The 27,616-nt window shown below is 36.6% G+C and overlaps 1 protein-coding gene across 1 annotated transcript in view; it reads left to right on the top strand.

The window, feature by feature from the left end:
- LOC106054924 (uncharacterized) overlaps nt 1-13,189 on the top strand; it is a 49,416-nt gene extending 36,227 nt beyond the window's left edge. Inside the window, exons 27-40 of the mRNA XM_056003558.1 lie at nt 181-309; nt 1,509-1,637; nt 3,270-3,395; nt 4,537-4,797; nt 5,408-5,671; nt 6,644-6,775; nt 7,254-7,375; nt 7,827-7,888; nt 8,520-8,686; nt 8,828-8,929; nt 9,156-9,309; nt 9,750-9,940; nt 11,091-11,161; nt 11,282-13,189. Of these exons, the coding sequence (XP_055859533.1) occupies nt 181-309; nt 1,509-1,637; nt 3,270-3,395; nt 4,537-4,797; nt 5,408-5,671; nt 6,644-6,775; nt 7,254-7,375; nt 7,827-7,888; nt 8,520-8,686; nt 8,828-8,929; nt 9,156-9,309; nt 9,750-9,940; nt 11,091-11,161; nt 11,282-11,332 (1,961 nt within the window). The 3' untranslated portion in view covers nt 11,333-13,189. The remainder of the gene's footprint in view (nt 1-180; nt 310-1,508; nt 1,638-3,269; nt 3,396-4,536; nt 4,798-5,407; nt 5,672-6,643; nt 6,776-7,253; nt 7,376-7,826; nt 7,889-8,519; nt 8,687-8,827; nt 8,930-9,155; nt 9,310-9,749; nt 9,941-11,090; nt 11,162-11,281) is intronic.
- The last annotated feature ends 14,427 nt before the right edge of the window (nt 13,190-27,616 follow it).

Here is a 27,616-nt window from a genome sequence, read left to right as displayed (position 1 = left end):
CTGTTTTTACTTGGTTCCAGCCAGGTTTCAAATATTTATGTCTATTGTGGTTTTCTATATTATTTTAATTTACTTAAGTCTGTTGACCTCAATAGAACCCCAAGAACTAAATGATCTAATCCACTAGTTTGGTGTTGATCTTGATTTTTTGGCTAATTGTGAACAACTGTTACTTACTAGATTTCAATGAGTGCAATGTAAGAGAACTTAATAACTGTGACCAGACCTGCAGAAACACTTTTGGAGGCTTCGCCTGTGAATGTTTTGATGGATATGTTTTGAACACAACTTCATGGAATACCTGCTACTGTGAGTACACTTTACTTCTGCAAGGAAAATGTTTTTAATAAACAATTTTTTCATTCTTCGTGTAACTTATTAATGTACCAATTTATTTGTGAAAGTCACTTTCCAATATACTATTCATCATCATCATCAAACTCCATTAGAGTGAGGGCTTGAGAGGCTCAAATCCTCTCTTGCAAAAGCCCTGGATAGAAACCCTGCTGTCTTGCGTAGTGCATAAATGTCGCCATACAGGTCGAGAATTTTGGGTTTCCCAGACCTGTCGTGACGGAGATCAGCAAGTCTGGGGCAGTCAAACAGAATATGAGGCACTGTTTCCTCTTCTTCCCCGCAGCGGGGGCACCATGAATAAAAATTTGGCCATAGCCGCGAGAAATATGAGCCAACAGGACAGTGGCCTGTCCTGCACTGTGCTACAATAGCTTGCTCAGGCCTGGACAGCCTCCACCACGGGGAAGTGCGGTCAGGGCGCCTCATGCGCTCCCAGACTCCACTGGCTTTTTGGGACTTGTCCCAGCACTCAAACCACTTTTCCATTTCTGTTTTTTGTATTATAGCCAGGGCTTGATGAAAGCTTACAGCCTGATCAGTGGGTTGAATTTGCCCTCCCTGGTGGGCCAAAGAGTCTGCAATTGTGTTGCCAGTCACACCTATATACTGTTAGTCATTAATTATTCTTCAGCTAAAAATTTGATTTGATTTCTTTTAAAGACATCCACTGATTGAACTGGTAACTCTTTATGATTACAATTGTCTCCTTATTATTAATAACAAAAATATTTGTGACAATACAATGGTCAGGAGAAGCTGATTTGTAGATGAAGATATTTATTAATTAACAGGACTAAAGAATTCTCAAAATTTAACGTTTGTAACAATGTGTGGAATGTGTTTTTATGCTGATATTCTGTTATGAATACGTCAACAGAAACATTTTAGCATTTTATTTTTCTAGAAACTACTGGCAAGTGCTTGTCACATGGTTGAATGTAAAGTTATGAAATGATCACACATTGTATTTCAGTTTAGATTTTTTTTGTACCATTTCAAAATTGGATAAAAGTATTACTATTAATGAATTACTAAAATATGTTGCAAGGACATTTAATGATAATGGTCTCAAATTATTGTTATTATTAGTATTAATAGAATCATTTTATGGTAAATTATACAAATCTGTTGACCTAAATCTCTATTTATAGTGGAGAATGTGACAAAAGCCTGTAAGAACAGCAGTCAGTGTGAACATTACTGTGTACCTTCTGATTCTGGGGATATGTGTCAATGTAAGCCTGGGTATAGACTTGCAGGAGATAACTCTACTTGTGAAGGCAAGATTTATTTTCAATTATTTACATTTTTTGGGGTCACTTACTGTTGGAATAGTTTGGAACTTTTATTCAGTGCATGATTTATATCGGTGTTAACAAATGTTACAATTTCAATGAAATTTATAATTTTAAAAAAATAATTTAATTTTATTTCAATTCTCTTTTGAAATTGTTCATAAGTAACCTCTATGGTCTTAGTATCAAGTCTTTTTTTTTGCAATGGCTAGTACACATAAGTCAAATAAATACAAAGGGCTTTCTGAAGTATCCTGCTCCAGTTTTTCTAATGCCATTAGTTTATTCACACTTTCTTACACTTGAGAGACATAAAACTAGCCACTTGAGAAGTGTCACTGGTGAAATGCTGATCATGCCCTTCAAAGCTGCATACTTTAACCATGAACCCTGAATAGCACTGTAAGGTCACTTTGTTTGAATGAGCCTGGTTCTTTGTGTATTAATTAGATATCTTTATTCACCCCAAATTTGTTGTCTACCATAGTTACTGAGTAATATCAGCTGCCTGGTCGTGCGGTTTGCGCGCTGGACTGTCGTTCACATTTATCGATGGTCGAGGGTTCAAACCCTGCACGCTCCCATCCCCCGTCGTCCTGCGGGAGGTTTGGACTAGGAAGTAATTATCTTCAACTCTGAAGGAACATCCGAAACATGTAAAACATTTTACAAAACATTTTACAACATATAGACTCAAATAAACTATACACTATGCAGCAAATGATATTTTAATTATGAACAATAAATGTTTCACAATATCTTGGCAACTTCAGCCATCGATACATCACATATAGTATTTCACATCAATTCATAGTATAATTTATAATCCATATGAAATTCATAAAACACAGGTACCAAGCTAGTAATACATTTTACACAAAATCAATGCATGTCTGTCTTATTCTACTACTATGGCATCGACTACCTCTTGACCATGTGGTCAGTTCTCAAAGAAGAGATTTTTCCCACGATGCAACTATGGCTCCTTGATTTCCCTGTGCAAGATAATATTCTCCATAAACAAGTGAATCTCGTGATCCTCAACCAATAAATGTCACTGACTATCAAACAATGATGTGACAGTCACAAAGGCTCAAAATTAACTTATTAGAAGATAAACTGAATGGAGAACTTTCTAATATTGAAACAGCAGCACAGATATGGGACAGACGGGTGGAATTTCCAAACATAGAAGAAGAATAGTGCATTGCTTGGAAAGAAGAAAACAATGTTTTCTTGAAATAGTGAGACTCTGCATCCCAAGTTTTGTCCTCTGCACTTCTGAAATGAAATTTTTCTAGAGTAGAGATCACTTTGATTTGGATAATGTTATCATGACCTAAAGCTGGACATCTTCCTTCCCATTTCTCTTATTGGCGAAAGAAGAAAAAATCTGAACATTTATGAGGGAAAAGCTTTCAAGCAGTTGATTTTAACTCATCAATACTGTTTTGTTAGAAAGCTGAATTCACATGTATATTGAAATTGATCATTCCTCAGATGATTTCTTGATTTATTTTTTTTCTATGGTACAAGTAGCTCTTGTATTTGACTTGAATGTTTAACCTATATTTGCCAAATACTTGACTAAAAAAAAGATTATGACTTTGGTTCCAGATATCAATGAATGTGTTGGCTCTGACAGTGTTTGCATCAATGGCACTTGTCAGAATATGAATGGCTCCTTTGCCTGCTCATGCAATGACAGCTTTAGACTTCTGATTGATGGGAAAACATGTCAGGGTAAGTCATGCTAGTCTAATGGTATTGATATACCAAATAGGTAGCACTAGTGAAATGGCTTTGATATCTAGACTGTACCATATATTTAACACTAGTCTATTGGTGTCTATATCTAGTTTAAACAAAAATAACTCTTAGTCTTATAGAGAAATGAAAACATTAGGTTGCTATTCTGAGGAATTATTTTATACCTGGGATTTCTAATAGCAGGCCAATTATTTTATTACTCTTCCACTATGTCTGCCTTTTAGAAAAGTGTTAAATATGTTTTTGTTTTCCAAGAAACTGAAGACTGAAACATAAAAACAATGGCAGTGAAGAAGATAAAATTTTGTATTGAGAATCTTATTGAATTGTCAGCATTCTGTTGTAAAGTTGCCAGCATTCTCCTGTAATGTTCCAATCATTCTCCAGTAATGTTCAAATCATTCTCCTGTAATGTACAAATCATTCTCCTGTAATGTACAAATCATTCTCCTGTAATGTTCAAATCATTCTCCTATAATGTTCAAATCATTCTCCTGTAATGTACAAATCATTCTCCTATAATGTTAAAATCATTCTCCTATAATGTTCAAATCATTCTCCTGTAATGTACAAATCATTCTCCTATAAAATCATTCTCCTATAATGTTCAAATCATTCTCCTGTAATGTTCAAATCATTCTCCTATAATGTTCAAATCATTCTCCTATAATGTTCAAATCATTCTCCTGTAATGTACAAATCATTCTCCTGTAATGTTCAAATCATTCTCCTGTAATGTACAAATCATTCTCCTATAATGTTCAAATCATTCTCCTGTAATGTTCAAATCATTCTCCTATAATGTTCAAATCATTCTCCTGTAATGTTCAAATCATTCTCCTATAATGTTCAAATCATTCTCCTGTAATGTTCAAATCATTCTCCTGTTAAGTTCCCAGCATTTCGAATTGCTCTACTTTCCCCACACCCAAAATTTTATTGGGAACATTTTTAAAATCCAACAGCTTGTAGTCCGAGGCTGTTCAGGGAACAGGAAATGCAAAATAACTTTCACTATTTTAATAAGTTGCTTTTAATAGTTTGCTTAGAAAAGATAACTGTTTATTACAGAACGAGCTCAGTGCTTATTGTTATCATTTTTGTTCATCTCCAGCCTGTGACGCCTGGACCTACGGTAAAAATTGTAGTGGTGTGTGTACATGTGACCGTGACAACAGCTTACGTTGTGATCCACTGAATGGATTGTGCACTTGTATACCCGGATGGAATGGAGACAACTGTACCCTGGATGTGGATGAGTGCAGTGAAACTAACCAATGTTTAAGCAACATGTCTACGTGTTTGAATACGCCAGGCTCCTACAAGTGTTTATGTAACCTGGGCTTCTATAGCGCTAGTGACTTTTCTTGTATATGTAAGTGACTTTTCTTGTCAATGTTAGTAAAACACTGTGTTCTGGGATGTACAATTGAAATCAAACTTATCTAGTCTGGATGATTGGTACTTTAAATAAACTCGACTATAAGTATTTGCAAAGCTTATATCAAGTCACTCTGTCTGTCTGTCTGTCTGGTATAAAGTGTGTTCACGTTATTGCTTCCACACCCAGTCTTAGATCTAATTGAAACTTTACAATTATTCATTGGTGTAGACAAAACTTGAATCCATACAAAACATTAACCAATAAGTCAATGAATTAATAGTAATTAATATTATTTTGTTTGATACTAACAAAGAATATGTATAAATCCTTCAGTATTCACAGAAATATATAATAATATAAATAGAAAATAGGCCAAAAGTAAAATAACTATTGGAATTCCTGGCATTAGACAGAGGGATGGATAGAGATGGTAAACAAATCATGTGTGGTGCCCCAGTGATCTTAAAAACTAAGGGTATGTGAAGGTGATCAGCGAAAAATAGTATAAAGGTGGAAACTTTAGGTTCTATCAATTTGAGATTGTCAAAGAATTTTAGTGTTTTGTTTTAAAACTATGTATAACTATTTCACTGTTTTCTAGCCTGTGATAACTGGTACTACGGACAGAACTGTGACAGTCAGTGTGTCTGTGAATCAGACAACACCATGGACTGTGATGCTGTCACTGGGCAATGCCACTGCAAGCCTGGCTGGAATGACACAAAGTGTGACAAGGACATCAACGAGTGTCTCAATGCTAGTTATTGTCTAGGGAATCATCTCCAGTGTCACAATCTGAACGGCTCGGCTGAATGCAGGTGTACCCCTGGCTATGAGAGAAAGCTAAATGAGACTGCCTGTACAGGTACATAATTACTTGTTATTATAACAAAGACATTTTTAATTCTTCGTGCTTCTCTTTGAATAACATTATGTAAAAAATAATTTGTTAGTGATCAGAAGTAATGTTTTCACACCTTAACCCTGCTTAGTGGCTTCTACTATAAAACAAAAATAAGAAAGATGAAGTTTGATTTTGCAAGTTCTTCATCAAAGTTGTTTATAAAAAAGTAAAGTAAAGTTTCCCCTTTCAGGCCGTATTGTCTATAGGGCAGATGATGTAAAGGTCATCTGTTTCTGTGGCCTACGGTTAACGGGGGTGTCATGTGGCCAGCACAACGACCAACCGCCTTTACTTTTTCCTAACTAATGTCAGGTACCCATCAGAGCTGGGTGGACTCAGAGGCCCCCCGAAGATCCAGAAATTAAAAATCCCAGTCTTCACCAGGATTCGAACCCCGGTTCGGAAGCCAATCGCTTTACCGCTCAGCCACCACGCCTCCAAAGTTGTTTACAATCTTACTAAACTGTTAGTACACTGACTCAACATTTGCTGCCGCCTGCTTTCAAGTCAAACGACTAGATGATCCTTTTCTTACTAAAAGAAAATTGCTTAGGAAATAACAAAAATGAATACACTGTGTCAGAAATACTTCAAAGAATTTCAGATCAGGATGAGGCTTTTTTAATTTTCCTAAAGATTAGTTTGAAGTGTTTAGCAAAATTTATCAAGGCAAAAATGTGATTTAGAAACAAGAAAAACCCTTTATGACCCACATTTTGGTTGACAACTTTTCTTGATCTCTGGTAAAACATGCAAAGCAATCAAATCTGTTTACTTTATTTTAACTTGTTTTATTTTAAACTTTTATTTTTATTTTCATTTTATCGTTTGGCTTCACACGCATATTGTTTCTTGTTTTCATAGTGGGAGTTTGGTAGTCATATCATTATCGACCAACAACCTTGTTCACTATCTATGCTTTATTCCAAACAGATGTAGATGAATGCTATAATCCAGTCTTGAACTCGTGTAACAACAGAACAGAAGACTGCAAGAATACTGATGGCTCATTTTTTTGTGTCTGTAAGGCTGGTTACAAGCTGGAGGACATCAGAAATTGTGTTGGTGAGGATAATTTTCCCTTTTTTTTTTTCAGTTCCTTCTAACAGCTCACACTTTCTACATGCAGGAAGGAAGTTGATGAGAACATGGGGAAAAATTTAATAGATAGGTGACAGAGGGTCTCTCTTATAATACGTCTTTAATCCCCTGGCAATCAAATCATTAAATAGAAACTATCTGATATAATATATCTGATTATGAGTGAGTCTGGTGTGAATGTGCATTTTGGTTTTTATAGTTATAATGTTTCGTTTGGTGTGATGCACAAATTGTAAGACAAATTTCCTTAAGGACAATAAAGATTATTAATATTATTATTATTTAAGAAAAGTTACTTTGAACATTTCTTGTTTGGTAATAGGGGATTAAAACCCCTGGAATGAAACCAAAGTCTTGAAAAAATGAGGCTGAATTGTACAGGATGAAACCAATTTTTAAGTTTTGATATATGTTGAAATGTGCATTTATTTTATTTTTCCAGCCAACTACAAAGACTATTCTCTGACTTTAAGACTGGACTATCCAAATGACTTGATCACCAATGATGTGTTAGATACCAACAAAAAAGACTTTTTTGTCTTGGCTAAAGAAGTGGAGAAAACGGTATTATTTGACTTCATCTAATGCATATATATAAAATATAAATTTATTTTTTTTCGTCCTAATAGCAGTAGTTTATTGTGTTTATTAAAAATGTGTCTATTCCTTTAATACTTATTTAAAGCCTAAGATCTTTTATTTAGCCTCTATTCTTCAGTGTCAATTTTTTAGTTATTATTTTTTTCCTTATTTGGAATAGATACAAAAAAAAGCAATTTGTAAAATAGTTGAATAAAAATGTTATGAAAAGAAATGCCAAAAGTAATGTGTTTATCTGTGGGTTATTTTTCCTAGATATCCTCATAGCTTATTAAATTTTGTATCAGAAACAGTATTTTTGGACTGATTCTTTGAAAATGTATTGTAGAGCCTAAACAACACCTGATGCAATCAAATAGTTACATTTTTCTTGACTAAAAAAAACTCAAATCTTGTTTATTTTGTTGTCCACCAGCTAGTGAGCATGTACAATGGCACCAAGTCTGCTTTCCTTCCACCAAGAGTTCTACAATTTATGTAAGTAGGGCAATGGCACACTGGCCAACCACCATAGCATTTCCCACCGGATTTCAGCTTCTAATTACAGTTTGATGGACTGAGAGATGTCTTAAGTTTGAAACCCCCCATAATGTCATCCTTAAGTGCATAAGCTAACCATAAAAAAAAAAAAGATTTGTTTGTGTTCAAAGTTATTCACTTTCAATTTTTTACATTTTTTTTATTTATTTAACATTTAATATGACTTTTTTTTTTCCTTGAAAAATGTTGACTTAAAATAGTGGTGATGAATTTCATGCCAAGAATTAGCAGCTAATTTGTTTAATTAATTTTTGTTTGTTTGTCTAAATTAAAATTGTCTCCTTTTGATTTCATGCAGCTGTGAGAATTTAAAATGTTGATGTCCTTAGATAGTCAACATTCTTTAGTTTGTTCTCAAGAAACATAATGGAGTTGAAATTCTATATCTTCATGATTAATTAGTAATGCCAGTTTTGTTAGACTAAACTTTCAGATTCAGAGAAGATTTATGATCCCTAGATAAACTTAATCAAATACTGTACAGAATATTTTGTAGCTCAGTGTATTAGCTTAATAAATGTAAGATTGGCTTGATTCAAACATTGTATGATAACTTTTTGACTTACAGCAATGGTTCTCTCATCGCTGACGTGTTGCTGCGGTTTGATTTGAACTATTCCACCAACCCAACCAATGATGTAGCAATGTATGTTCACATTATTCAATCAGCTAAACAGTTTACTGTAGGAAATGTAACAGTGGCGATCTTGGACATCGCTGTTAATAATCAACCAGGTATATTAGGATGACAATATGACTTGATTCAATGTGTATGCAGAAGATAGTCTGTGTGAGGCAGAATGATTATTAATTCTGGATGGACTTATCATAGACATCATCTTAATCCCTATTGAAATCAATCTTTGTAATCCACAGTTCCTGACTCCAATAATTATTGTGATCTGTATGAAGTACTGAAAAAAAGTTGTCCAGACAAGGAATCCTGCCCAGAGGTCAGGGCTGCTTCTCCATGTGAAGGTGAGTCCAGTTCCCCAGAGGTCAGCAGGTGTTAGTATAAGCTACTTTTTATTTCTCAGCTACCTTGACATTTAAATTGAGTATGAATTAATCAGAGTTTATTGCAATTTTATTTTCCTAATATAGTCATATTTGAAGTAAAGGCTCCTCAAAGCATATTATTCTTTGCTAAAACATCTTGAGAGTCGTACAAATGTGATGTTTGTTTGTACTACTTGACTTTCAGAGGATGGGGTCAACAAAGACTTGATCATTGGCCTTTCTGTTGGTATCCCATTGGCTGTTGCTCTCCTTGTCAGTATTATAATCATCAGTTGTGTTTATGTCAGAAGAAGAAAACATTTGCCTGCTGATCAAGCTAGCACCAGTTCTAATGGGAGGTAATTTTTTTTTTTGAACAGAATATATTCCATGATAATCTCCCTTTGTCTAGCTACCAAATGAAAAGAAAGTCTTTTTTTCTCTCACTTAAATGATGCATCTTTTGTCGCTAGCTAACCAAATCTTGCATCATGTTCCTATCTAAGTATTGTATCATGTTCCTTGATAACTAAATCTTGCATCATGTTCCTTGATAACTAAATCTTGCATCATGTTCCTATCTAAGTATTGTATCATGTTCCTTGATAACTAAATCTTGCATCATGTTCCTTGATAACTAAATCTTGCATCATGTTCCTAGCTAACTAAATCTTGCATCATGTTCCTATCTCACTAAGTATTGCATCATGTTCCTAGCTAACTAAATCTTGTATCCTATCACTATTTTGCATTAAGTTCCCAACTCACTAAATCTTTCATTTTGTTTCATCTCTGCCAGTGGTTTTAGTGTCAACATGGTTCCTAGAAGAACTGGCCCTGCACCACCCCTGTACTCACCTGTCTACAAGTCTGAATCTCAATTTGATATTGATAAGGACTACCTTGAGATTCCAGGCAACAAACAAGAAATGCAGCGTCTCTCTTGGGTAGAGACTGAGAGCTCATCAGCAGCTCATGTTGGATCTGAAGGTGATTTGCTAATATGTTAAGCTGCATATCAAATTCTCATTTCATTGTTTACAAATTATCAGATAAAAAAAGGAATAAATAAAATTCACAGCCAGTAAAGGAGGTGTGGTGGGTGAGTGGTAAAGCACTTGGCTTCTGAACCGGGGGTCCTGGGTTCGAATCTCCGTGAAGACTGGGATTTTTAATTTCGGGATCTTTGGGTGCCTGTGAGTCCATGCAGCTGTAATGGGAACCCTATATTAGTTGGGGAAAAGTAAAGGCGGTTGGTCGTTGTGCTGGCCACATGACACCCTCGATAACCATAGGCCACAGAAACAGATGACCTTTACGTCATCTGCTGTATAGACCACAAGGTCTGAAAAGGGGAACTTTACTGACATGTCCAAAACTTACAAGTCAAAATGAATTGAAATCTTCACTTCATACTCACAAGAGCTTCGACTTGTGCTATAGTTGACAATGAAGGCAGACATCTGATAGGGATACTGTGAACAATGGAGACAGACTTCTGCCTTAAAAAATGATGTGCCAATGGAGACAGACTTCTGCCATAAGAAATGATGTGCCAATGGAGACAGACTTCTGCCTTAAGAAATGATGTGCCAATGGAGACAGACTTCTGCCTTATGAAATGATGTGCCAATGGAGACAGACTTCTGCCATAAGAAATGATGTGCCAATGGAGACAGACTTCTGCCTTAAGAAATGATGTGCCAATGGAGACAGACTTCTGCCTTAAGAAATGATGTGCCAATGGAGACAGACTTCTGCCTTAAGAATTGATGTGCCAATGGAGACAGACTTCTGTCTTAAGAAATGATGTGCCAATGGAGACAGACTTCTGCCATGTGGTTTCATCTGTTTTGTAGTCTGAAGCTGTGCCATAACAATGTTGGGAAGCAGATCCCATTTGCCCTCTCTGTTCATTGCAGTCCTTAGGATTTATCATTCAGAATGCTTAGTTCAATTTATCTCCAGGAAATCATCTTTTAAACCTAGAAGCTGAAAATACAATAGTAAAAACTTTTATACACCATAATACCAACTTATAGGTGTATGTCTTGAGAAATATTTGTAAGATTTGAAACCTTAAAAAAAATAATTAAAATGACCAGTTTTCTGTTCACTTGATATTTTCTTATTCTTTCAGAATACTCTGATGTTTTAGAGCCAGACTTTTCTTGGGAAAATATTCAACCCCAGCTAGAGGACACCAAAGATGTAAGTATTATAATGACCTTGTAACCTTCATACTAGTGACATTATATCATATATATAGGGATTATATATTTATGTTGGTTTATAATATATTCAAAAATGTGATTTTTTTTTTCTTTTCAGTTTCATATACAAAGGCCAGTATTTTGTGGACCAAAACAGGGTGTAAGTTAGCAAATGTCATCAACATTTATCCAACTGACAAAGTTTGCTTATAATTTGTTCACACTACAGAACTGACCATGTCTCGCAGTCATCAGTTCATTGTATGACACTTGTTTGCATTATGTTTTGTCTTCTTAAAACTGAATCGCATTGACATTTGTACATACACATCAGTGTTTCTTTTGTTGATGTCTTTCCATTTCATTGATCTTGAAATTTGAACTAAACTGGATATTTTGAATAAAGCAAAAGTATTATTGAATCTGGTTAATCAAACAAGCTGCTTATTCTGACTGCCCCTTTATTGAGACCTAACAGACACAAACACTCTTTTGTTCCCCTGGCAATCAAATCATTAAATAAGAACAATCTGGTATAAACTTTGTCACATGTAAATTATGAGTGAGTCTGGTGTGAATGTACACTTTGGTTTCTTATAATTATAATGTTTTTTGTTCAGTGTAATGCACAAATTGTAAGACATATTTCCATACGGACAATAAAGATTAGTATTATTATTATTATTATTATTATTAATCCTTAAGCACCAAAACAAATAATATAAAACAGTTGAATCCAAATAGGTCGACCCAATGGTAATCAGGGCCTAATGATCAATGTGGTCCCACTGTCCAGTTAGGATATAACTATATATATCCATTTCTAATGTCACTATTTAAGTGAGAAAAAAAAATGTAATGTCAGAGAAAAAACAATTACTTTTAATCTAACTTTTGATATTATTTATTGTATGTCTATAAGTATTAATGTATTTTTTTTTTTTACTGTCTATCAGTATTTCTATCTATATCAGTCATTAACAATATATGTGTCAGAATTTAAGTCATTGGTTAACATGCATGACTAAATGCATGAGGCGTAGGATGTAATCAACTTCTTTTTTGATGTAACGTCTCTATTATATAAGATAAGATGTTTCAAAAGGATACAACTAAAATGCAACTAGATTTTAAAACTTTGCCCAAGGCAACATAATTCTACTCCCTTACATGCTTGTACTACAAATGAAACTCAAACAATAAACCAACTCATGTTTTGAAACAAAAATGGAATGAGAAATCATAGACCAGCACTTGCTTCATAAATTAGAACAGAAAATAAGTGTGTAATGAAAATAAAAATGATAATAAGTGTGATACATGCAGACATCACCTGACAAGGCAAATAAGACAATTCAAGGCAAAGAATCCTGTTACTATTTTTCCCATTATGTGTTGTGATAATTATTGTACATGTTATATCTATATTTATCTATATTTATTGTATATGCTATAACTATATTTATTAGCATTGTTACAACATTATGAAACAAAAGGAATGTTTTTATTACTATGCATTTGAAGATGAAGGAAGAATGGATTTAAAAAAAAATTTTTCATATAATTATATTTTCTCCTTAAGATGGAGCTAGTTCATCTACTTTGTTCCTGCTGTGACCTGTAGCAGTAAGTGAGTCTATCTAGGTGTGTGGAGGAGTTTGAGTGCAAGAGTCTTTAATTTAAAAAGATTTCACAATTGTAATCTAAGTTTAATTATTTAAATGTATTATTCCATAAAAAAATGTGATTTTGGTTTGGAAACAAATAATTAAAGAGACTTTCAGAACATGACCACTACACCTCACCTCCCCCCCCCCCTTTTCAACAAGTGATTCCTTGTTAATTTATGCATCTATGTACTGACCTATTTTGTTTGTTATATAATATAAACTTAACATATATCTACTTTCATGTATATTTCAGCACAATGTCTGTTGTTGAAATTTATTGTTTCAATTTGCTACTTGGGTTATATTCAATCTCCTCGATATTTGTTTTTAAGTAAATAAAGAAATTTTAAAAAGTACATCTTTTTTCTTTGTTAAAACTGGATTGAAATGTAATAGTTATCCTACACCTACTGTACACTTAAATGTGTTGTGAGCAGTTGTGATTAGATGATTCTGTTGTTCCCTGGCTTTTGTTTTCACCCCCAGTTTCTGTAGGTAGGCTCAATTCTGCTTCAGTAACCTTGTTCTTTAGAAACTTAATATCTATAAAAATTAATTTGGCATTATTCAATCAATCATAACATTGTCTAGGGTGATTCAATTGGTTAAAAAAACAACATTGATTCGAGTATTGTAATCGATTAGAAGTGGGAGAGAAAAAACGTGAGCAAACCATAAAAGGGGAATAAATCCATATGTACATCACCATCTCTCATCAAGTACCATGTATTCCCCTTATTTTGATATCAAACAAAATAATTAATTACCAATAATTAACTAAGAAGTAAATTTTTTGATTGGTTCATGCTTTGTCAGGTAAAAAAAAAATTGTTGTACAAAGTTTCAACTTGATTCGGGAATTGGACGTGGGAGAAAAACTTGTTCAAACTTTTTACCAGACAGACAGAAAGACAGACAGAGTTGACATAAGCTTAAAAAAAAAAAAAAAAAAAAAGAATACCTAAAATAACCAAAGACCTGAAAGTGTTTTGAGTAACTGTTTTTTTTTTTTTTTTTTTTTTTTTTTTTGTGCAGCTTTCAAAATACAAACACCTGCTCAAGGAGGTGGTAGGTGTCATCTTTCTGGTGTCTATGTGTTTGTTTAATCCAGATGTTATGAAGGAATGAATTCAAATTGATGAATAATAATTCGATTGCTGCAAATACCAACAACAAAATTTAAAAAAAAACCGCACTTTTCAGATTTTCGACTAAATTTCGAGTCGGAGGACACGACCCCCCAAAAAAAGAGGATATATCCTCCGGGCGCATGTGGTAGACCTAGCAGAGGCGTAAGCTACTTGTTTTGTAAGGGAGTAGCGGTTTAGGATTTTTTGGACCATTTCACTTACATATACATGTACGCCCAATTTCTATAAATTTAAGTTTCGGCACAAAATGGAGAGGGGGGGGGGGAGTACTCGGACAATAGTTGTCTACATTTCGCGATGTCCTTTCATCATGTCACATCTTTCCACCGGGAGGGAGGAGGGGGCTATTTAAATATCCGGACACGCGTGTTATGTTCAGCGTCACTGAAGAAAGAAAATGTCGACTCTTAAAAGAAACTGGATCCCAGCTCACATACAACTAGCAGTAAATGAGAAGGCTGACACACTCGCCAAGAGTGGGAGAACAAACTCACAAGTAAACTCTGCACTCTATCCAGAAGAAATGAAATTAATTGTAGATAAAATAAATGAGAAATGGACGAGCTCTCATCCAAATCACAAGAAAGATGACGCTTACTATAAGCTATCCCGACAAGACCAACGTCTAATCTTTCGACTCAGGACCGGACACAACAGAATGCGACAACACATGTTCCGGAAGCTCAAAATTGGAACCAGTGAAATCTGCCCATGTGGAGTAGTATCACCAGAAAATGCCGACCACGTCCTCCAAAACTGCTCTCTTTACCAAGAGGCCCGTATAAAACATTGGCCCCAAAACACCCCAATAGAAAGAAAACTATATGGAGAGCTCCCTGATTTGTAAACCACTGCGCAGTTCATCTCATATATTGGTCTAGTCATCTGAACACTCCAACATAACAATGAGAACGATGAAGAAGAAGAAAAAGAAACTGAGACTTCTTTATGTATTGTGGATAGAAGTTTCAAGGGGTCGGATGATACCGCGAGCCATAGTTTCGGACAGCACATGCTAGAGATCTACAAAATGTGCTATCGTTGAGTTCAAGGGCCGGATTTAAGGCAGGGAAAGCGGGGCTACAGCCCGTCGGGACTCCACATTGTTAAATCCGGCACTGACTGAAATTCTAGAATGGAAAACTCATCCTCGAGGATTCGATTTTGACTGCTAAGCGCCTTTTCTTTCAATATATAACTATGCTGATTGTATTCTAGACATAAACAAAGTAGGCCTATGTGCCATATACTACCCAGAGGACTGGATTTACGATAGTACAAACCTGTGAAGCCACACAAGGCTTATCCTTTTTTACAATACCTCTTTCAAGTCAGAACTTTATTGATCGGAAGGTGGAAAAACGGCTCTAATTATTTTTCTATAAATTTAACAGTTGATGTATAGACTACCGTTAAGAATTACTAGTTCGTTGGCCATACGTGGAAAACTCTAGTTTGACCGCAATCCTTTTTCAAGTAAAAAATAAATTTAATTTTTGCTAGAGAATTAGATCTAGCCCTAGATCCAACATCGGTGTTGAAAGGACTATCTCGTTCTTGAAAGTATACTGTCACTTTCGGGACTTCCCAAATGAAAGGCATTATTGTTTTAAGAGTTGACAAATTCTATGTTCAGGAAACATTTGGCGCATTGTCTTCTAAGTCTAGATCTAAAAGCCTATCATTGGATTATAATAAAGTGTAGTAGATGTATACATTCGCTTAACCGGGACTCTTTCTCGGAAAAAGGGGGGGGGGGGGAGGAAGTACCGTGGTAAAAATTGTCCCATTGTTTTTTAATCTAACATACATTAGTTATTAAGAGAAAAACAGTTGCATAAGGGAGGTAATGTCTTTTTAAAATGTTTTTTTGTTTATTTGTTTTTGTTTTTTTTCTCTTAAATATGCCTATTAAATATAAGAAGAAAAATAAGAAACATGAGACCCTTTGTTCAGAATTATGACATGGTTTGAATTTTTTTTTTAAACATAGTTGTAATTGAACTAGTGACGCGGGTCAGGATATCCAAGTGTGACACAGGTTACACAGGCCTGTGGACTTCAAGCGGACTGACTGTTGGAGACGGCTTAGTGAACTGGATAGAAAGACTGTGTCAGGGTCAGGTCAGTTCGGGTCAGTTGAGGGCAGCAGAGTTAACACAAGACAGATATTCGAGTACAAGTTCAGTACAGCGATTCCAGACATTTCGTACAGCCAACTGTAAAGATTCATTGTTTTATGTATTGTTCAATTATATAAAATGTCAGGGAACATGAAAAGCACCAAGATGCCTGTGTTACAGTCGCTGAATGAACTCTTTATGCTGTGTCTGTTGTATTAATGTATATTGTTCTGTTGTGTTGTCTTTATATGAGAAAAGAGTCCTTGTAATCACAACAAATTTCCGTCAGGATCAATAAAGCAGTCTTAGTCTTAGTCTTATATCTCGTTATATTGAGCCCGAGTTGACAGGTTCTTGAGTCACTCACATCCTTTTAGTAAATAAGTACATAAAACTAAATTTTATTTAACCTTGGTTAGGCCAATATATGCATCCTCTGTTTGGGACCCCTCAACTCAAGAAAACATTAAGAAACTGGAACAGACACAAAATAGAGCAGTGAGATTCATAACAAACGAATTTCACATTTGACTAGAGTAACACCTTTAGTAAAATCACTAAATTTAGAAAGCCTTCAGGACAGAAGACTCAAAAGTAAAGTAGCAATTATACATAAAACACTGAACCATAATCTTCAAATAAAAAAAAAACTAAATCTAATAAAATACTTAGAAAGACACTAAGATAAAGGCACATTCCTTGTTCCATATGCTGGGACAAATTTGTAAGTGTTCTTTCTTCCCAAGTGCTATTAGAGCATGAAATGTGTTGGCAGAATTTAAGTCATTGGTTAGCATGCATGACGCGTAGGACATAATCATCTTTTTTTTTTTTTTGAAGTAACTTATGTATTTTATAAAATAAGTGTTTTTATAGAGTCTTAGCAAATTACTAAGTGCATTTACATTAAAGATTGACATTAGGAGCTTCACAAAACTCCAGCTAGAGACCTCCACTTATTAAAATCCAGCACTAATATTACCCTATTTTGCCCACCAAACCTTGTCACCTTTGTGCGCCGCCGCTAAAAAAAAAACTTCTATAGAGGTCATTGGGAGGGGAGGGGGGGAAGTCTCATTACTAGTAGAGGAGGAAAAGAAACGAATTATTCAAACAATGTAAACCTATCGTGAATATCGAATAATTGTAAATCAGGTGTATATGGGAGGGGAAGAGCGAAGGTGGTAGCCCCGTGTAATTCTGTGACGGGTGCAGATTTAGCTAAGCTATGGTAGGCCATTTAAAACAGAAAACTATGCAAATAAGAAGAAATAGAATCTATTCATGTTCTAAGATAAGAAAGGGTGAGTAGGGGGGAAGAGGGGTGGAGCATACTGAGCACATTTGCCGGGGATTGTTTTATCAAACTTGACAATTCAATGAAGTGAAGAAAGAACTATCTCTGTATTTTCTTAAAACTTCTTTAATAATACTTCTTCAACTTTCACATAAAATGACTACTCAATTCAATAACAACTTTACTTGATACTTCATAAATAAAACTTAAAGATACATGAAACTTCACTTAGTATAACTTCAACTAATAAAACTTTAATTAATGGACCCGCTAATATCACAAAACTTAAATAAACCTTTACTAAGAGACAACTTAAGCGATAACTAAACGAGGACCATCGCTCTACAAGAACTACTACTATGCGCAGACCCCGTCTGACTTTCCCCCAATTTATACTTTCTTTGATCGTACGTTCCAGAATCATGGAACCTTCTCAGATAATTATTTTAGTAACTTTGACCTTCTAGAAGCTGACGTGTGCTATTTTTTCCCCTTAACCTCTTTCTTTGATTGGATACCTAAAATTAACTTGTTTACGCTGGACACTTGCACTGGTTTGAACTCGCTTCTAGAAACTGGTCGAAATAGGTCACAGACTCGACTCGTGACATGACGCCACACACACAACAAACGTGTAAGACTTTCAACGGAAAAGACAGGAAATACAAAGTAAATAATGTTTTAATCCATGTCTCTGTGGGATAAATTTTTATCGGCACTAAAAGAAATAATGGCACCGTTCTAACGGCCCCGCGCCTTAAGGGAGAATGTTTTGTCGCCGTCAGCCCTCGTACGAGTAATAGTGTCTCTGATATGACTCCCGTTTAGGGCCTAAAGCAAAAAAAAAAAAGGTCCATGTTGAATAAAAAGACTAAAAAGAATTTTAATAAACAATATATTCACATTGCAAATGAAAAAAAAAGTAGATTTTTAAAAGTATTGATAACAATTAGGAGTTTATAAAATCTAGTAAAGAAAATGAAAAATGCATTTGCAAAATGTTGGGTTTATTTCTCGTCTTCTTTATATAACATTTAATTAACATTAAATAGAAAACTTGTCTTCTAGTCTGAAGATTAATGAGGAGTGCAGTATTTCCCGTGGCTACGCAGTCCCAGCTGTGACCTACATATTTTTCCACTTCCAGCGCAGGCATAACCATTGTCCGCTGTTGGCTGATTAAGATTTTCTTTTCGGCGTCTACGTCTGTCCTCGGTGGCGGATTTTCTTTTGGTCTCAAATGTGCAGCCCGCGGCCTTTGTAAGTGATCTCCATCTGTCCTGCGACCAGGTGCTCTCATTGGCATCAGTTAAAGCAATTAGGCGCTGTTACGCCGACCACTTTCAGCTCAACAAATAGGACTGGCTTTGGCATACGGTTGTCCCCCCATACGGGATACGTGCCCTGCCCAGCGTAACTGTCGGACCATAAGAAATCCCTCTATAGTCTTTTCTAGTCCATACCGCCGTTCGCAAGCACATCGCTGTTTGTAGTGCTGTCTGGCTACCGTATGTTCATGATGGAGCTCAAGCATCTTTATCTTCTTATCTTATATAATACAGACGTTACTTCAAAAAAGAAGATGATTACGTCCTACGCGTCATGCATTTAGTCATGCATATTAACCAATGACTTAAACTCTGCCAAGTCACTGGTTTTCCTGGCTAGTTCAGGCAACCCATTCCTTGCTCTAATAGCAGTGCAAGTAGTGTTGCTTGTTTTCTGTATAATGCCCATGTTTCAGATCCATAGAGAAGAGTTGAGAGAACCACCGCTTGGTAGAACCTGGTATTTGTAGGCAGGCGGAGCGATTTATTCCGCCACACTCTCGCCGCGAGGCGTATAAAAGTGATGCATCATTTGATACCATACTTCCCAGAAAAGTGTGACCTTTGGGACTGACTAGATTTTATTGAGTGACCTCTGAGCAGGGGCGGACGCTATATGGGCAGTTGGGCAAATGCCCGGTGGGCCGGTACCCAAAATGGGCTGGTAGGGTCACCGAAATGGCCTGATCGAAGCCACTATGGCACATATCAAGTTGTTAAAGGTTTTATAATATCCTTATTATGTTATTATTATTGTTTTTATAAAAGGCCCTCTGAGCGTCGTGTTTAAACAAAAAGTCTTTCACATACATTACAGAGTAATACTCTTTTAATCAAACACATTTTCCGAAAATTAAATGTAGAATGTAGACAGTGCTACTAGTAGGCTTCAACTTTTTAGGGCTTACATAATTGCTGATTTAAAAAGACGCTATATTGCTTATTAAGATATAGAGTTCACTGTATGCATGCATATCGATACATTATCAAACTAAACAATGATTTTTAATGGCCGATACACCTAGACATGGATGCCCATCACATGATAGAGAATTTGTGGGACGAATTTTATAGAAATGCCCGGGCCGATTTTGACACCCAGTCCGCCCCTGCCTCTGAAACATGTTTTTCCTAGGTTTACAGTCAAATCAAAAGAGGCAGCAGCGTACGCAAGTCGTTGACCGCACGCTGGAAATCATGTCAGTGTGAGCTAATAGGTCGCAATCATCGACATATGGAAACATGGTTCAAATGGCGTTTTTCTTTCTGAAACAGTTTGATATTTAATATTTTAATTTAATTTATTTAATATTTTCCCATTTACATTTTAGATGTTCTACTTGTTACTTCAGTTGTTACTTCAGATGTTACTTCAGTTGTTATTTCAGTTGTTACTTCAGATGTTACTTCAGATGTTACTTCAGTTGTTACTTCAGTTGTTACTTCAGATGTTACTTCAGATGTTACTTCAGTTGTTACTTCAGATGTTACTTCAGATGTTACTTCAGTTGTTACTTCAGATGTTACTTCAGATGTTACTTCAGTTGTCGTTATTTCTTATATGATACAGACGTTACTTCAAAAAAAGAAGATTTTACTTCAGTTGTTACTTCAGTTATTTTCGTTTATGTTACTTGTTATTTTAATAGTTAATGAATGATAAATGTTTTAAAAAAAATGGAAGATTTTTTTTACAACTTTGTGTATTTGATGATACGCTAATACACAATTCTAAGTGGATTAAAATGTAATCGTTTCAAATTCAGTCCAAAGAAAATAAAACTCGATGAAATAGATCGCAATGATAAACACAAGAGATAAACACTGTAATAGGTAGTCATGGGAGCGGACGGCTCTGTCACGGCAAGAGATTTCATCCGAGGTAAAAGATAGGAAGGAATGGATAAAGACGATCAACAGATCACATGTGGTGCCCCACCGGTTCAAAAGAATTGTTGATAGGTGAATGTGATAAGCTTCTTCTTCTTCATCGTTCTCATTGTTATGTTGGAGTGTTCATATGACTAGACCAATACATGAGATGAACTGCGCAGTGGTTTCCAAATCAGGGAGCTCTCCATATAGTTTTCTTTCTATTGGGGTGTTTTGGGGCCAATGATAAGCTAATTTTACAACATTGGGCCTGGAATAATTTTTTTTTTTACTAATCTTAGTCTTGTGTAATTTAAAATGCTCACACACCAGCAGACAATGAAAGCATATCTTCATTAATTCGTCCTATACGAAGGAAAGTGAATGTTGGCCTACTACTTCTAATTTTTAAAATAAGTTAAGCACCATTAAATTGTAGTTTATTTTAAAAGGGTGGGCAAATCTTCAGAAACGACCTTAGCATTGGATGAGGCCCTGATCGAGTGTCTTTAGGGGGCACGAATACTTGTTTGAAGGGCTGAAATGACGGGGCTCCTATCTCTCTCTCTCTCTCTCCGTCTTTCTTTCCCTTTCGTGTTAGCTTAAAATAATGATCTACTTATACGCTTAATATAACACTAAAGAACACTATACGCTGGATACACCAGACTCTTTCGTAACACACTCTCTGTAACACAGGTTACACACAATACAGTAGGAACCAGAGGATGTCTATGGCATGAACTTTCTTACTAAGGGGAATAACTCTAAATGCAAACACATACACATAAATACAATGTCATCTCTCTCTCTCTCTCTCGTCGTTTGGTAGGCTCTGATTCGAGTATCCTCCCTTTGTTTCTACAAAAGTTTATTTCAAAACATAATTGAAAGATTGCATTGCAACACTACCAAATAATCAGAGGCGATGTCATAAGGGACTCGAATATTTGTACGATGGGCTGAAGGTGACGAAAGATTCTTTTTGTGGTGGGGGCTCCAATTTCTTTATTTCCTTCTGTCTTTTCTCTCTCTCTCTCTCTCTCTTAATACACTAAAGAACACTGAACTCAATAAGCGATGCTAACACTAGACGCTGGGTACATCCGGCGCCTTCGTCATAGGGGTCACGGAGGTCACGGTACATCAGACCGGCGCCTTCGGAGGTCACGATCATCTTTAATAACACACTCTCTCACATAACACAGGCTTTACACACAACAATAGCAGTTAACCAAGGTAAATAACTCTACATACAGACAAATACACAGAAACAAAATGTCAACATCTCTCTCTCTTTTTCCTCGCTATCTCTCTCGTCGTCTGGTATGCTTTGATGCTAGCATCCTCCCAGGGCCGTCCCTTACAATGGTGGGCCCTATGCGAAACGGATTGCGCGAGGCCCAGTCTGGGTAGGGACAAGAAAGGGCCTAATGTCAGAATTAAGATTTTGTATTAGAAAATAGGGTAATTCTGAAGGAATTCACGGGTGAGCCATCTTTTGAACTCATTCAGAATTACCGAAAATACATTCGTCTTTGCAATAATTTTAATATCGCGCATATGATTGGCACTTCGAAATTACAATTTTGTCAATTTTACAGCAGATTTTTTTAATGAGTTTTCAGATGATTTTTTTTATTTTTTCAGGAGATTTTTTTGAGTTTTCAGGAGATTTCAATGATTTTAGATTTCTAGGACTTATTCGTATATTTTGCAATTAAAGAAGTTTTCCAGGTGGCCTTTCCCTCTCTATTTTTTCTTTTTCTCAATTTCTCTTTTTCCAAGTCTTAATCTCTATAATTCTCTCTATCTCTTTTTCTCTTTTCCCACTCTCTCTTTCTCCATCTATCTTTCCTACCTTCTCTCGTCGTTGTCATCACCTGGTCAGCTTTTTAGGTCCATTTGTCATTTGAGCCATTTTCTCTTTCCTCTCTCTTTCCCACTCTCTCTTTCTCTCTCTCTCTTTCCCACTCTCTCTCTTTCTCCATCTCTCTCTTTCCCACTCTCTCTCTTTCCCACTCTCTCTTTCTCTCTCTCTCTTTCCCACTCTCTCTCTTTCCCACTCTCTCTCTCTTTCCCACTCTCTCTCTCTTTCTCCATCTCTCTCTTTCCCACTCTCTCACTCTTTCTCTCTTTCCCACTCTCTCTTTCTCTCTCTCTCTTTCCCACTCTCTCTCTCTTTCTCCATCTCTCTCTTTCCCACTCTCTCACTCTTTCTCTCTTTCCCACTCTCTCACTCTTTCTCTCTTTCCCACTCTCTCACTCTTTCTCTCTCTCTTTCCCACTCTCTCTCTTTCTCCATCTCTCTCTCTTTCCCACTCTCTCTCTTTCCCACTCTCTCTCTTTCCCACTCTCTCTCTCTTTCTCCATCTCTCTCTTTCCCACTCTCTCACTCTTTCTCTCTCTTTCCCACTCTCTCTCTTTCTCCATCTCTCTCTCTTTCCCACTCTCTCTCTTTCCCACTCTCTCTCTTTCCCACTCTCTCTCTTTCCCACTCTCTCTCTCTTTCTCCATCTCTCTCTTTCCCACTCTCTCTCTCTTTCTCCATCTCTCTCTTTCCCACTCTCTCACTCTTTCTCTCTCTTTCCCACTCTCTCTCTTTCTCCATCTCTCTCTCTTTCCCTCTCTCTCTCTTTCCCTCTCTCTCTCTTTCCCACTCTCTTTCTTTCCCGCTCTCTCTCTTTCCCACTCTCTCTCTCTCTTTCTCCATCTCTCTCTTTCCCACTCTCTCACTCTTTGTCTCTCTCTTTCCCACTCTCTCCTTTCTCCATCTCTCTCTCTTTCCCACTCTCTCTCTTTCCCACTCTCTCTCTCTTTCTCCATCTCTCTCTTTCCCACTCTCTCACTCTTTCTCTCTCTTTCCCACTCTCTCTCTTTCTCCATCTCTCTCTCTTTCCCACTCTCTCTCTTTCCCACTCTCTCTCTTTCCCACTCTCTCTCTTTCCCACTCTCTCTCTCTTTCTCCATCTCTCTCTTTCCCACTCTCTCACTCTTTCCCACTCTCTCTCTTTCCCACTCTCTCTCTTTCTCCATCTCTCTCTTTCCCACTCTCTCACTCTTTCTCTCTCTTTCCCACTCTCTCTTTCTCCATCTATCTCTCTTTCCCACTCTCTCTCTTTCCCACTCTCTCTCTTTCCCACTCTCTCTCTTTCTCCATCACTCTTTTTCCCACTCTCTCACTCTTTCTCTCTCTCTTTCCCACTCTCTCTCTTTCTCCATCTCTCTTTTTCCCACTCTCTCACTCTTTCTCTCTCTCTTTCCCACTCTCTCTCTTTCTCCATCTCTCTCTCTCTTTCCCATTCTCTCTCTTTCTCTCTTCCTCCATCTCTCTCTTTCCCACTCTCTCTCTTTCTCTCTCTTTCCCACTCTCTCTCTCTTTCTCCATCTCTCTCTTTCCCACTCTCTCTTTCTCTCTCTCTTTGCCACTCTCTCTCTCTTTCTCCATCTCTCTCTTTCCCATCTCTCTCTTTCCCACTCTCTTTCTCACTCTCTCTTTCCCACTCTCTCTTTCTCTCTTTCCCACTCTCTCTCTCTTTCTCCATCTCTCTCTTTCCCACTCTCTCTCTATCTCTTTCTCTCTTTCCCACTCTCGTCGTTGTTATGACCTGGTATACTTTTCGCGACACTTGCCACGTGAGCCGTTTGTCGATAAACTCCTTGTCCAGTGAACTAATTATGGTTGTGTCATTGAATCTTCTTCACAAGTTAACATTAGTCAATTAGTTGACGGGCAGGTGTGACCTTGGAGCTCCAGATAAGTTGCACAGACCCCCACTAGCCAGGGGCGGACTGGCTATATGGGCAAACGGGCAAATGCCCGGTGGGCCGGTACTAAATGGGCCGGTCTGGTCGCGAGCAAAGAAAAAAAAAATTTTCAATGCAGACAACTTTTTAAAAAAAGTGATAGCAGCAAGACACAGAGGCCCGAACACGTTTTCTTGTTGTTTTTTATTTTTAAAATTATTATTGCAATTAATTTTGTTTGAAATTCAACAAGAATATCAAGAAAAATACACTATACACTGTACGTATATTCATTTGCAAAACGTTAGACTGTACTTCTTGCTATGCACAAGCGGCATAGACTGCTTTGATGTCTTCGAGGCTGTGTTTGGCCTAATCATTTGGCTGGTTGGCATGGACCTCCATGATGGCGCTCCCATTTTTTTCCCTCCTTCCCTCCCCCGTCTTCTGATGGTTCCATTGTCAGTTAACGAAAAAAAGAGGGATGAGAGAGGTTAAGTTAGAAAACATTTGTACAAATACTCCTTCTTCCCTAGTGCTATTAGAGCATGGAATGGGTTGCCTGAGCTAGCCAGGAAAACCAGTGACTTGGCAGAATTTAAGTCATTGGTTAATATGCATGACTAAATGCATGACGCGTAGGACGTAATCATCTTCTTTTTTGAAGTGACGTCTGTATTATATAAGATAAGATAAGATAAGATAACGCAGCAAAAAATAAATTAAAAAAAAACAATAGGCGCTACAATTAGCTCTTTAACAATACTTAATAGAAATTAACCTGAACACATACACACAGCCGCGAAATTGCAAACCGCCCAACTTATTCACAGCTCAATATGGGTATAAAGTTCTACTTTCTGCGATTTGAAAAAAAAATGTTAAGTTTTTTGTTTTTTTTTTAAAACATAGATCTCAAAATAGTACACTTAAGGCTCACAAAAAAAAAATATTTAATTAAAAAATAAATCTAGATCTAAATAAATTTTATACTATTATAATTAATGGCAAATTTATGCTTAGTATGAAGTCATTAATGATGAAAATTATTACAATAATTACAATAATGCTAATAGCGCTGTCACACCCGATTTTTAATGAAAGGAGATTTAATTTATATTTTAAATAATGGGTTTGGTAAATTCATATATATACAAATCGCGTTTTTGAGAATGTACTGGGACGAAGCAAGAGCTTTTCACAATAAGTAAGTGCCTGTTCTGCTTTCTCTTATCTTTTAATGTAATGGGTAGCCTGAGTCAGCCAGGAAACAAATGATTTAATATATTTTAAGTCACAGATCAACATGCATGACTAGATTGACACATGAAATGCGTAGGACGTAACTATCTTATTTTTTTTAAGAAACGTCTATGTAGTGTAACTGAGTTGATTTTCTGCCTGCGTCCAGTGTGTCAGAAGGTCATACCCAGTGTGCGTGTTTCATGTCCAGTGTGTGTGTGTGTGTGTAGTACTGCATCAGTGTGATGCGAGACGTGCTGGTTTTATTCACTGTTTACTGTAGTCTCATGGTATTGATATACTAGTATTTGTTGTTTCATTACAATTAATTCGACAAAATTATGTATCTGGATTAGTGTTGGATTCCTTAATCTACAATGGATAAATTACTCAGACCGAAAGAGTTGGACATTGATCCTAATGCTCCTCTGGCCTCAGAAAAATGGACTCACTGGTATGACACATTTCAGAATTGTCTTTCGTCCATCAAGGATATTAACGAAGACTTTAAACTAAAGTTGTTGAAAAATCACGTATCTGCTGCGGTTTATATGCTCATCAGTGGTGTATCGTCCTATTCGATGGCCATAGACACACTCAAGACTACTTATATTAAGGTAAAGAATGACATTTTTGATCTATAAGTAATACCAAAAAACTTCAAACTCACTAGTCTGCTATTGTATTGTTTATAGTTTCCAGACTACATAGGTCTACATGTATAAATAGAATACATTATGTAATCCTACGAATGCATACATCCAGTTTTCGATGCGTTATCAAACTTTATATATTTTGTAGAGAATTAGGCTTACACCTATAATATAACACATGGGCGTAGTCGGATGGGAGGGGTTCAAACCATCACTTGCCTCAGACCTAATTGTCTGAAAGGGAAACTTTACTTACTGCCCCAGTGCAGCCAACTTAATTAAGCAAACTGCAGTAACCAAATTTCATGAGCGTAGCCAAAAGGGGTTTTGTGGTTACCCTCCCCTCTCCAATACAAAAACTAAAGCAATTTACCATTTTCTACCAGTCGCTGAACTCCAGTGAATAGCAAATATAGTTTTTGATTTTTTTTTAGCGGAAGAGTAGCCGGCCAATTGCACTGTATATTATATACCTCAGAATATGCATTTTTTAAAGCTTAAAATAACGGAAATAATGCTTGGTTCCGGCACTGGGGGAGCGCTCCCTAGCTCTCCCTTGGCGGTGTGTACTGTCTTTCCACTAATTATAGAAAGAGAGTATTCTAGGGTAGAAAAAACGTTTGAAAGAATGAAATATCATAATGTAATGAAGATTAATTATATATATACACACACACTAATATATATATATATATAAATTGCGGAGTGGGGTAAAAAATCCCCACACCGAAAATATATGACATACTATTTGTGGGCCGGTTTATATGGTAATGCCCGCCCCTGCCACTAGCTACAAGCGGCAGCGCAGACCACGGGGAACATCTTCCTATTCTAGTTCTGTGACAGTCCCAAAGGACCGCCACTCCAGCCACGGGTCTCTGATGACGGCCCCCTTTGTGGAACGGCATGTCGGACTTTTTGGCCTGGGACTGGGGGAGTGTCAGGTGTAGCTCATTCTCAACCTGGAGAGTAAAACAAAAATGTAAAAAAAAAATAATTTTAAAACAAAAAAAAAACAAACAACTAAGATAAAAGGACAGAAGCGAGGCTCACTACCCGATGTTCTCCTATCTGCTTCCACTGACATTTCTACCGAGGCGCCACCTTAAGGAGAGGGGGGTCTGGAATTAACTCGATGTCATTGAACCAGCTGTCTGTGCACCATTTGTCGTGGCGCCTAAATTAACCTTTCTTGGTCTGTTAGCCCGGTGGGTCACCACTCATGATCGATCAACCGTCTTCCTCCATCCCTCTCTGTCCTTCGCTTCGAATGAAAAACAGGCCCGTCCATTTTTAAATGTTGTTTTCTAATCTCTTTCTCTGCCTCTTTTTTCTTGGTACTGTTCCTTGAAGGAAGGACTTTGCAAGCA

This window comes from Biomphalaria glabrata, chromosome 11 (genome assembly GCF_947242115.1).
Source record: "Biomphalaria glabrata chromosome 11, xgBioGlab47.1, whole genome shotgun sequence".
NCBI lineage: Eukaryota > Metazoa > Mollusca > Gastropoda > Planorbidae > Biomphalaria > Biomphalaria glabrata.
This window is presented reverse-complemented; position numbering and strand designations above follow the sequence as displayed.